Source organism: Drosophila virilis, chromosome 2 (assembly GCF_030788295.1).
Source record: "Drosophila virilis strain 15010-1051.87 chromosome 2, Dvir_AGI_RSII-ME, whole genome shotgun sequence".
NCBI lineage: Eukaryota > Metazoa > Arthropoda > Insecta > Diptera > Drosophilidae > Drosophila > Drosophila virilis.
Window position 1 is genome coordinate 26,935,167 of NC_091544.1, and position 13,021 is coordinate 26,948,187.

Genomic DNA, 13,021 nt, shown 5'->3' on the forward strand with positions numbered 1-13,021 from the left:
AAAGTATCGATATTCTTGCACAGTTGTGACATAATTAACGTAATTTGATACGACTACAAACATGTACATATATTTACATAAAGTTATACATAAGTATATGTATGTACTTATTTAGATATTTACATATGAATGTATGTGCATCCACTGTAAAAAACTCATCCTACACGTGCCCTTATTTTGTTTTTTATATTCGTTTTTTTTTCGCAACACGGTCTGCGTTTCGGTTTTAATACAGGACTCTAAAAGGGAAGCAGCATAACGCAAATGTACATAAGCATGCATAGCATACATATACATATATATATGTATATGTATACATCCATACAAATATAAGAGCAGTCGATGATGCGAAGAGCACAACAGAGAACTGCGATACTGACACCAACACGGAAGGCATCAGGTCGGTCTAATCAGTTCAATGAATACCCTTCATTCTACATATAATATTAATTAACTCCATAATTAAAGCCGATAAGGCTGTGCTGCGGTCAGATCAAATAGATAATTATTATGTCATAATTAGCTTTTACATTTGTACCCTATTTTAATTTTCAAAAATTTAATTACAAATATCAGGCTTTGATGCAAGAATGCATATTCCTTGAAGTGTGCAAAAATATTCGACTCGATTCGCAAGTTTCCATTTTGCTTTTGCTGTTTTATGCCTTCTTCGCCTTGTTGTTTTTTTTTAATGCCTCTTTCTTTTTTGTTGTTCGTGTGCCATTGTGTTAAGTTGCCTGTGCATGTGTGTGTGTGTGTGTATGCATGTTTATATGGCAGTTTATATATACATACATGCATGTGTGCGTGTATTTTTTTGGGATTATATACCGAATTGAAGCACTGTCAGCAGTAGACGGGTTGCGAAGGGGTCCCATTCCAGTTAAAACCGAAACAAAGTAGACTCAATGGGAAGATGGACGCATACATACATATATGTATGTATATGCATATGTACATAGAAATGTGTATGTACATAGCATGTATACGAGTACATTTGATAGTCAACAAGGAGACAGGAACTGTTTTTAGATGCAGGTTTCGATAAGTTCATTTAATTGCATATGTATGTATATAAATAAATGATTTGCAACATTTAACTCTCTAACACGTTCCTTAAGGTGCCAGAAGATTCTTGTTCAATTTCCAACGCAATGCGGCTCGGCAACCCTGTTCAACGCTGTCTGTTGTTTGTTTTGCCGGCTTTTTTTATGCCACCGCACACACACACACATGCGCAGGCACATAAACTGCCGTCAGACGTGTTGCGGCTGGTGCGCTGTCGAGCTTCGTGCAGCGCTGCGCAGTACAACATGTTGAAGGGGAAATGTTAGTGTTTGCATGCTGTTCGAACCGCATTGAAAGTGAATTTGAATAGAACATTTTGCTGCTGCTATATCCCTTTCTCGTTTACTCGAGTGTCGCAAGCTCCACCGACCAACCCCCAGGAAAACAACAATTGGAAAACCACCCTGCACGACGCAGACGTTTTTAGCGCCAAAACTTGTGCGAAATTTTCCTCAAATGAAAAACAAGCATTTTCCGTAGCTAGGTGGCGACGTTGTTTTTGGTGGTGGTGGAAAGTGAAAACCAGCCAACCAAACCACCCCAACACCCACCCACCCTTAAACAAAAAAAAAAAGGAAAACATGCAGCTTCGCTGCCGGCGTCATGGTTTGACCAAACGCTGCCGAGCCCCGCTGCGCTGTGCGGCTCGACCGACAACATCGAACAACTCACAACGACCCATCCACCCACCAACAACAACTACAACGACATCAATAAAACGAATGAGTTTGTGTTGCCTCTGCCGGTCGCGTGCTTGTGTGTCTGTGTGTGTGTGCGTGTTTTGAATTTCAGTTTCAGTTTGTTGTTCGTCGCTGGGCGTTCGGCCGTCGTGTGTACCGTTCGTTTCATTTAGTTGGAATTTCGCTTTTGATCTGGTTGGTTGTGTTTTCTCGCAGCGCTCTCCGTTCGCCGCACTTGAACAAAAATTGGAAGTGGGCAAAGCGAAACAATGCAAAAGCAGCGAAGAACATAAGTAAAAACGGCATCGAATACGTTTCATATGCATATAATAATAAATATTTTCCTACTCAATAAATATATAACAAAAAAATGTAACGCCTAAAAGCCAGAGTGTAGTGTGTGAAGGAAAAAAACACAAACCGGCGCCGCCAAATAAACAATTTTTGTGCGTGTGTGCAGAAAAAAGAAAAGAAGAAAGAGAAACAAACAACAAAACAAAACATGTAAAAAAAAAAAAACAAAAAATTAATCAAAAGGAGACTTGATACAATTTTTTTTTTTTGATACTAGAAACGCGCGTTGTAAACTCAGCTCAGGTATAAATTAAGCAATAAAAAAATAGACTGCAATTTTGTGTACACATTTTATAAAGTTAACATAAAGAAAAACAACAAAAAAAAAAAAACATGCTGAGGCAGCTGCTTAGCGAGGCTTAAATCAAATACAAATAAAAAGCAATAGCCAAAAAAAAAAAGAAGAAATTTCGTGAAACACGTGCGAATTTATGGCGCCGCGTCGCAGCAGCAGCGGTAACGGCAACTCTCAACAACAACAACTGCAACAACTGCAACAGCAGCAGCAGCAACAACAACAACTGCAACTGCAGCAGGAGACGCCGCAACTCTACAACTTATCGACATCAAACTTGGCAAACATGGCGCCCATGCAGCAGACGCTCAGCGTCGGCGTTCAGCTGACGCGCTGCTGCTATCCTAACGGTGAATGCGCCAAACTGGACGCACTGATTGCGCTCGACGAACAGGGCCTGGCCGATTGCGTGCGCGTCCTGTGCAACAACGAGAACTGCAACGTGGGCCAGTATATGCATCGCGATTGCTTCGAACGGTGGGAGGCGGGCGTGCTGCAGCAGCTGAAGAGCAGCGCCAGGGCGCGCAGCTGGTCGGAGCGGCAGCGCGTCCAGCAGCTGTGGACAAAGAAGGGCTACGATCTGGTCTACAAGAACTGCATATGCAAGTGCGGACGCGGACAGTTGCGCAAGGATCTCGAGTGGCCATCGACGGGCGTTTGCTACCAGCGGCCGCTCATCAGCAGCGGCAGCGGCAGCGCCAGCGGCTGCGAAGACGATGACAAAAAGAAGGCCAAGAAGAAGCGCAATCGCAACGGCAACAACAGCAGCAACAACAACAACAACAACGGCAACAATCAGAAACAGGCTGTTGTTGCACTCGCGCCGCTTAACACAAACTCGGCGAATTTAACACCCAATCCCAATGTGGGCGTCATTGGCTCCGGCTTGCCACACAACAGCAGCAACAACAACAACAACAACAGTAGCAGCAGCGGCAACAACAACAACAACCATGCAACTGGCCTGCAGGCCAGCGTGGTGGCCACCCTCAGCAACATACTCATAAGCAACAACAACAACATCAACAACAACAATAGCAACAGCAACAGCAACGTGTTGGGCCTGGATTTGCGCGCTCGCGCTGGAAGCCTCTCTTCCAGCGGCTCCAGTTCGCCCTCGGCCTCGCAGTCCAGCGCGGACAGCTCGCTATCGCCCGTGCAGCAGCAGCAGCAGCAGCAACAACAGCAACAGTTGCACTTGCAGCAACAACAGTTGCAGCTGCTGCAGCAGCAGCACAACGGACTCGGCCTGGCCAAGTGCCTACTGCAGCCCCCGCAGCTGCCCGCCTTGGCCAACATCAGCAATTTCAAGCCGCTCGCCAGCTACGATCAGCAGCAGCTCGTGCAGCAGCAGAAGAACAAAGAAGTCGAAATCTATTCGGAGCGTGTGCGGTAAGTTAATATAACACCTCCCCCTCTTACCCTTTAAAGTCAGCCCCCGCAAGCCCCTGCTAGTGTCATAATATAAATTGAACAAATTTTCCCAACATGTGGGCGCAGTGTCAATAATTCAAATTAAAAACAAAATTTGAACTTTTGCGTGAACACTCTACAACAAAAATAGGCAAAAATACGTTTGAAATGCAATTTGTAAAAATCATACAAAATTTAAGTTTATTGCAATAACTACATATATTTTACAATTGGATTTCAAAAATGCGTAGAAAAGAAAAGGTTAATTTTTACAATTGTTTGCTAAAAATTGAAGTGAATTAAGAGTTTTAAATTGAAATGGTATTCGTTCAAATTTAATAAAATTGATAAACAAATATATATATATATATATATATATACATTAAATATTTAGGAATTCTTATTTTGGGTAAGGTCTTCTTTTTGTTTAGAAAATTGTTGTTTGTATATTTGTTTATTTTTTTTTTTTTAGTTATTTTTAAATATGAATGCAAAGTTTTTGCAAATATTTAATATTAAATATCAATAAACCGAATTAATTTCGCGATAGATATTTTTTAATTTACTTTTATTCCATATATGTATTTGTTCATACTTAAAGCATTCTCTTGTTTTGCGTACTTTTGCATATTAAACATGAAAAACGCCATTAATTCGCAAATAGCATTGAAATCAGCTAAGTTTTTAGCCAAAATTGCACAAAGACAAATGTGAAGAGTAACGCCAGAATTTTGTATTGTTTTTGTTCCTTTTGCAAAATTGGAAATGCAAAAAAAAAAAAAAACAATTCCATAACATAGGAAAATCGTATTATAAATTTCACAAAAAAACAAAATCTGAGAGGTTTTAATAAGACTCTTGGTTTCCTTTAAGAGGTTTCTATAAGGGCCGACAGTTAAACAATTTAATAAAATTTGACCCTTTTTGGCTTACTTGGTTTCAATGTTGTGTTGGCCAGTGTTTAAAAGCAATTGTTTGTCATGGACTACGCCACAGCGCAGCGGCTTATATAACCTTGATAATTCCGACAGCGATTCTCGCTTGCCAAACAGCTGCAAAAAAAAAAACAAATAATTATAAGAAGGAAATTTATTCAATATTTGTCAATGTTCATATGCATGGACTTGCATATTTAAAAAGTATTTTCAAAATAAATCAAAATGTTTTTTTTTGGTAAATATTTTCAAGGAAGTTCACTTGCAATTATGCAAATGAACCAGACTTAACGACTCCACGCTCTCACTCTCTCTCCCGCACTCTCGCTCTCGCTGTCGCTCTCTTTTGCCTTCGATCGCTCTCTCTATCTCGCGCCGTCTCTTTCTCGCGCACTGATCGCTGCTTTGCAGCATTCTGTTCGCGAATTTCAATTTGTGCCTTGCCATTCTGCTTGTTATTTCCTTTTTGGTCGCACACTTATTATTTATTTATATACACATGCATGTGTGTGTGTGTGTTTGTGTGTGTGCGCTTGTGCTTGTATTTGCATTACGAGTTTCACTTTTATCGAATTGAGTTTATTATTTTTGCTTTCCTTTGCCGCTTGCTTTATCTGTTTGTATGTGTTTTTATCAACTACTTTGGGTCAAGGTTTGCCATTTGTTGCCTGCTCCTTGTCATTCGTTGCAATGCCCCAACCCAACAGGTCGCCAGTGTTGCCACTGCGTGCGCAGATTGAAGAGTTGCCCTGACGCATGTGAGACGCACTCGACTGACGCATAGAAATCATGAGAAATGAATCAAAAAATTATTGAAATAAATAAACAACATAAATTTATATATAGAACTATGTAAATGCTTAAACACAAACATTTCTACTTTTATTTTCGTTATGCCCAATTTTAATATTTCCGTTTCTTAAAGCGAATTCGTCGTCGGGCGCGCATTAAAATTTATTCCAGCGCTCGATAAAAATACAAACGTATGTATGTGTATATACACTTATACATATACATATATATGTATGTATGTATGCATGTGAGCTCGTCAAAGAGCAAAACAAGCAGCAAACGTTGAACAACAACAGTTTGAAGAAGAAGAAGCAGCAGCAGAAGCATGGCACAAATAGAAGCAGAATAAAAAACAAAAAAAAAAAAAAGAATTAGATCGTGTTTGTATTTTTGGTTGTGGCCCTCTTTTTGCTTTTATTTCTTGTTGATTTCCAGCTCTTCTCTCATTTAACATACAACACACACTCATACACACACACACATCTATAAGTACTTACGTGCATGTGCGTTGTTCGTGGAGTGTCTTGTTTCTGCTTGTTTTTTTTCTCTTCACTTCAAGATCCCCGAGCCTGTGCAGCATATTTGGCCCGAGATTACCCTTTCCCTGTTGTTGCTCTGCATTTGTTGCTCTGTCAAGCAACAGAAAAAACTTCTTCTAATGCCCTCTTTGTTCATCTCTGTTGTTGTCGTGCTTCTGTCTTTTGTCCAGTTTTCAAGGCCGTGTTATTTGTTTTCATTATTATTTTTTTTTTTTGCACTCTTATTTGTTGTTGTCGCCGCTTTCGCATATTCATTTAATTTTCATCTGTTTTCGCTTCAAGCGCTCAATTGCTGCGCCTCTCTCTCACGCTCTCCCTCCCTCTCTCTCTCTCTCTCTCTTTCTCGCCGCATTGCTTTTACTTGTGGATTGCATTTGCTGCTTATCAGAAAGAAAAAAAAAACCGGCTGATTTGTTATTTTTTGCGTGCGCGCTTTTTAATTCATAAAAGCAGCGTTTTTTTTCTTCTTTGTGTGTATTTTTGTTTTGCTAAATTTATTTTGTTTTGCTATTTTTAGCGCCACACGCGGCGACTCGTGTTTTATTTGTTCCTTTCTTATTTTGTTAAACAAAACATTTCTGGCATTTTTCTTACTTTCAAGTTGCGCGGCTGCGTCTCTTCAATGTACATACATATATTAAATTCCCACTCCCTTCCATTGCGCGCCTAAGCTCTGCAGACACACACGCACACTCCCTATCTCCCTCCCACTTCTATGTGTGTGTGTAACGTGTTTGCCGGCATTTTCTTTTATGTATTCGTCGTATTCAATGTCAAGGTTAAGACTTATTTTATGTATTCATTTTGTTTGGGCGTTTGTTTTTATGATTTTTATTTTATGCTGCTCTTTCGCCTGCCTAAAGCGAAACTTTTTCATTTTGCAGAAAGCTCTTCCTGTTTGGAGCAGCAACAACAGCAACAGCCTAAAGACTTCTCTCGCTGCTTTGTCTGCAAATGATTTATGCCCTCCCCCCTCCGCCATCGCACTGTTGTGATTAGTCATGGTCTGTGTGCCACAGCACCCTTCTCTCTGCCACCTCTAGCACCCCACACGTCGCCTCGTCTCTTCACACCCACGTGTTGCGATTCAGTCGGTCGTGTGCTCTCCTCAAATCTATTGCCCCTTTCGCTATTCTATGCGTGTCCCCCTCGCTGCCATTCAAATAGTTTTTCAAAATTTGTTGGGGAATTGCTAGGCGAAGGGAAGGGGGTGGCACAGCAGAATAACTAACGCTCAATTGCAAACAAATTGCGCAGGGCACAACGCAAATACTTGCGCAAAAATAAATGCATTAGCCGCAAAAAAAACTAAGATAGCAAAAAAAAAAAAAAAAAAAAAAATTAAAAAAAAACAAAAACAAAAACGAATATGAAAAACAATTACCGAGTGTCTACGAATTTGCTTTTATCGACGCCACCAGCCGCAAATCTTTGCAACGCCCTCGCGCGAAAGTGCGACGCGTTTGGTGTGAAAAATTATACTTAACTAGCTTGCAGAATGCTGAAGGGTAGTCTCGACTATGGCACATACCATATACTTGCTGTAAAGGTTAATTGAAAAAGTGTTCGGAACTTCTCCAATAACAGTTGATCGATAATGTTATCGATAGTCTCGCCTAGCATATCAATGAGATGTTCATTCGTTAATCGATAATGTCATCGATATTCTTCTGACCCAAAGCTCGATAATGTTATCGATAGTATGTGTGCAAATCTTTAAACAATCGCTAGCTTATAACTAATAAAAACACTAGATATTACAACTTTAATCGATAACATTATCGATAGTCTCGCTGAACTATTTTCGTAACGATAATGTTATCGATAAGTTATTAAAATGCTATTTTGTCTTTCTTTTACATTTGTTTTTCCCAGTGTGTTACATTCTATGTATATAGTCAGTATACCCTCTCGAAAATATGTTTATAGTTTTGGTATAATGAAAATTAACAAATTTTGCACGACTTTTGTTGTGGTTGTTGATTATAGGACCGCGCCAGGCAGTCGTATTGGAGCACCCGCCCAATCCCTCTAAACCATATCGTGTACCAAGTTATAAACTATATATATATATATATACAGTGACAACTCACTTGGATGGACAGTGATTGGGATTGTGGGGTAAGAGGAGCGTGTTTGCCCAAAAGAGGGGGAATGGGCTCGGCGTGAGTTTGACTGACAGCGTTCGCCCAAAAGGCGTGTCCGTTATAAGAGTGTCCACTGTATACGTATGTGCTGCGTGAATATGTATCTACTTATGTGTATAGAGTTGAGTGTAGTAAAAATTATGAAATAGTATTATTGCGCGACGCGTCATTCGCATCGCCGCCAGATGTCATTCGAGAATTGTTTTTGTTTTGTTTTTTGTTTCCTCGGGCTTGGACATGATTACGGGAAGGCGGCACGAGACGGGACGGGAAGGCGGGGCTAGCTAGTTATTCATATAACACTAATTGAGCACGTTCCAAAACTGTCGTCTAGACTTCAAGCATAAAATCTGCAATGTAAAATTTTTATTATGGCGGAAGCAAATTGCCATTACATCAATTGTTGTTGTATTGTTTGTGTGTGGAGAGAATCGGAATAGGTTCCCTCGATACTTAAATATATATATATATATATACATATATATTTATCGGTATTTTGTGTAAGGTTAGGTTTGTTTGTTTGTTTTATATTCTTCGGCGAATACCTACGTCAAATAAACCCTCTTGTATAGGGGCCGCAGCGAAGCATGAAATGAATTGTGCTACGGGCGGTCAGAGGTCATAGGGCATTTACAGCTAAATTGAGGAAACATTAAAAAGATACGTTGACACTTGGCAGTAAACAATTAGAAATTATAGTCAGACATTTTGTGGGGGAAAAAGTTTTTCAATAAAGAACATAACTTCTAATTAGAGCTGGGGTTATAAGAGAAGTACAGCAACGCTTCAAGTAATTTATATTTTATTGAGAGCTCTAAAATTTTGTTAATTAAGCAGAATTATCAGGTATTACAGGTATTACATTTATTGAAAGCATGAGAACATATTCCGTAAGGTAATGAATACCTTCTAAGTCACACAAACCATTTGCAAATTAAAGCACATACATGATCAAGGAGCTTCTTGGGCTAGCAAAAAAATTGAACAGAAAAATTCAAAGCTGGGGGCAAGTTTTATTTAAAAGCAAATAAAGTATGCATTGCTGAGCCAACACACGCAGCCCCAACCTTTTACTACCCACACCTGACCGCAACTGCTATTAATGAAATCTTTGCCAAAAAAACACACGCATACCTTACACACACTCACTCAAACACACACACACACATAATACACAGAAAGCACACAAGCATAACCTATGCTAAGCACCCAGTGGGAATAAACTGCTCAAAAGAAAGTAGTTCCAGCAATGCATGCAAAAGTGCTGAATAAGGTAGTGGAAATTTCATGACTACTAAACTTTTGGCCTAGCTTAATTCATTTCAAGTAATACAAAATGCTTGAATAAATTTCGCTGCATTATATATATATATATATATTGGTAGATTCAACTGGGAAGTTGTATGTATGTAAACATATATTATATATGGGTATATATATGTGATAATCTGTATTTTCTGTCTGTCGCCTGGCTGCGCCTACGCTTCACACACACACACGTATGCATCAGTCGCCTATCGAACGGCGCATGTCTGACGTTGTCAAGCCCCTCAACCCCCGTTCGCCCCTTTTGAACCTGCTGCCCCTTGCTTCATGTCCCCTCCAGTCGGATTTTCATTGCCAACAGACAATGCCAGGGCCAAACTCCATTACAAACGCGTACACCCACAGCAAGAGCAACACCCACCAGCAGCTGCAACAACAGCATACACGTACACACACACGTACACACACACGTACACACACTGCAAAGGAGTCGCTGGCTTATGGCCAACATGCAGGGCAGGAAGCGTGTAGAGCAAAATGCTGAGCCAACTGAAGCCTTTCAAGTTGCCAAAGCCGGCAAAGAGCCGCAATGTGAATGAGTGTGTGTGTGTGTGTGTGTGTGTGTGTGTGTGTGTGCCGTGTTTATCTGTCTGCCCTCATGTGGTTGTGTGTGTGTGCGCATTTAGGCTTTTGTGCGAGCCAAACGAGGCGAGGCCCAGACCCTGGCCCTGGCCCAGGCCCAGGCCCAGACCCAGGACCAGCAGCAGGCGCAGTTGTGCCTCTACGCTGCAAGCTGAAATTGCAATCAATATTGCGGCCCCATTGTTGGAGTTGTTGTAGCTGTTGTTGTTGCTGTTGTTGTTGTTGCCGTCGAGCAGCTGCCAGACACAAAAACGCAACATGGAATAAAAAATAATACAACATAACTGGCAACAGTAAAAACGAGGCTCGTAAATGAAAGCAGCTCTGAGAGCAAGAATGAAAAATTCCACATACTCATACACACACACACGCACACACTCACACACTCACACTCACACTCATATTCATATAGAAAAGTACTCATATGCGCACTCATACCGTATTCGCATTCGCATTCGCATTTTTGCAGAACAAAACCAAAATTGTGTGTTTGCCTGCAACTGCCCCACGGGTGCTACAGGCTCCACAAGAGCAACACTCACACACACACACACACACACATACACACTCATACCTACACACTCACACACTCACACATCCATTCGCTCATTCACGGGCAGCACTCACTTTAGTTGGTTTGCTTGCCTGTGCCCTATTTGATATCCATTAAAACGATTCAGTTGCCACTTTGCCACCCCCCCAGAAAAAAAAGACTCCCCCCGCTTAATGCATGCAAATGCAATGTGTGTGTGTGTGTGTGTGTGTGTGTGCGTGTGTGCTCTATTGGAGTGCATTTGATTTGCAATTTGTGTCGCTTGCATCCTTTTTTGTGCCTGTGCATCAGGGGCTTTCTATGTCCACTTTTATTTGTTTATTAGTTTTGGGCACAGTTGCAATTTTCATTTGGCCAACACAGACAGCAGAAGCTGGGGCTCTGGGGGGGAGAAGGTAATTTTGGCGTTGGGTTGGAAAATTTGAAAATTTGTGCACTGTATGCCGCCTGCTGCTGCCGTCTGGCATTCATAAATCATTTGATTTTGATCCATTTCGATAGCAAATGTTTGTTAATTAAGCGAAAGTGGTTCAGAGCATGAAGTTTGGCTAAAGTTAATTAATAAATTAATCAGCTTAGCAGGAGAGGACTGATAAAGAAAATAAATCTCATCTATAACGATTGGCATTTAATATCAATCGATTACATTCTAGCTGAAAAATTTGCTTGATAATTTCTATTTATTCTTTTTGCTTAAAAAAGGATTGCTGGAATTGAAAAATACAAAAAAATCATTTGAAAATTTCGTTAGAAATTATATTTTTAATTTAAATATTAGAAAATATTTTTGTAGAAATGGTTTCTTTGTCAGCAGACTGCCAATTTGCAAAGGCTGTCACAAGCTTGAGGTATTTCTCATTTTCACTCTAAGACTCAACTTCGCAGTTGGCAGTTAAGCTTGTAATTGATGTGTGTGTCGAGTGGTAATTGTAATTGCAGAGCCCGACATTTCATTCCATTCTGGATAAGCTTTAATCATTGTATATCTCTCGGGTAGATTATAAATTTTGGTAGCCTTTCGTTGCACTGTATCATGCTCTTAATGATCGACAGACACGCCCCTTGCAGAGCTGGCATTAAAATGCGTTTGGTGCAGCCCAAAACATCAACAGCAACAACGGCAACAACAAGAAGAAGAAGTACAACAACGGAAACATGAATGTATTTATTTATTTTGCTGCTTCATCGTAAAAATAATTTGGTTTTATTGCCATGAACAAAAATTTTGGATACAAAAAAAAAACGGAGAAACTGAGCCGGAGACTCCAAGAGTCAAGTTGCAGTCATTGTTGTTCCTGCTAATGTTGCATGCAACCAAAGAGTACGAAAACCCGTAAATAAAAAAAAACACAAAAACCAAAAAACACCCGAGAAAAGGCAATCGTAACGCGTTTTATGTCCCCGTCATGCTGTTGGGGTTCGACTTTTATTTGGGGTCCGTTCGAAATCCGCAAATCAGCGCCACATGCGCTCGCTTTCCGTTAGCCCAAAAAGGAAATGAGTAGTAAGCGCTCGCCGGGGATATACCCTGTAAAAGAGTCAATTGCTAGAAATATAAATAAAATTCTTCTATGCGATAATATCTACAACAAATATTTATTGTTCGTAGCTTATTAAGTTCCTTAGATCTTATAAAGCAAAATAGAGTGAGTAGATAGTTACCATGTTTTAAATATGTAGATCTTGCAGTTCCTTAGGGAATCATAAGTATTTATAACAAGAGTGCATAGAAAATCCTCTATACGAAGCTTGTAATCTGTAGCTCCTATAGTTCCTGAGATCGAATAGGTATTATTTCAATAACGTGGGAAGAATAAGGAAAAGAAGGAGGACCTTTATACCACATTTTTCATCGTCTAGTTCCTAGCTGTTCTAGTTTCTGAGATCGCACAGATATTTATTTTAAAAAGAATCCAAAGATCAAGTCTTAAATCTGTAGCTCTTGTACTTTCTGAGATTGCACAGACAGCTAGACAATTTCAGCTTTCTGCTCTAAGAAAAAGTATATTTATATTTTATGGTTTCAAAGAAGCCTGCCACTGCCTGTTACAATTGCTTGTTTAATTCTATAAGACCCCATTTAACTCGCTTTTAATGAGTACAGGGTATACAAATTGTATTGTACTCTTCCAATGCCTGCAGTTTGTCTGCGCTCCTTAACAGTGGGTAATGTATGTGTGTATACACACACGTATATTTAATTGCTCCGCGTTGCCTTTCTTCTGCATCTTCCTCTTCTGCACTGCCATTGACATTTGCTTGGCCATGACCAACACTTATTCAATTAAGCAAAACGCAAAAGTTGTTAACATAAAAACGAACAGGGCCGGCAAATCC

General features: G+C 40.1%; 1 protein-coding gene across 1 annotated transcript in view; it reads left to right on the forward strand.

Moving 5' to 3' along the window:
• Positions 1 to 1,911: 1,911 nt before the first annotated feature.
• Positions 1,912 to 13,021, forward strand: part of heca (hdc homolog, cell cycle regulator) — a 105,436-nt gene continuing 94,326 nt past the window's right edge. The window contains 1 exon segment of the mRNA XM_002056078.4: positions 1,912 to 3,789. Within this exon segment, the coding sequence (XP_002056114.3) occupies positions 2,534 to 3,789 (1,256 nt within the window). The 5' untranslated portion in view covers positions 1,912 to 2,533.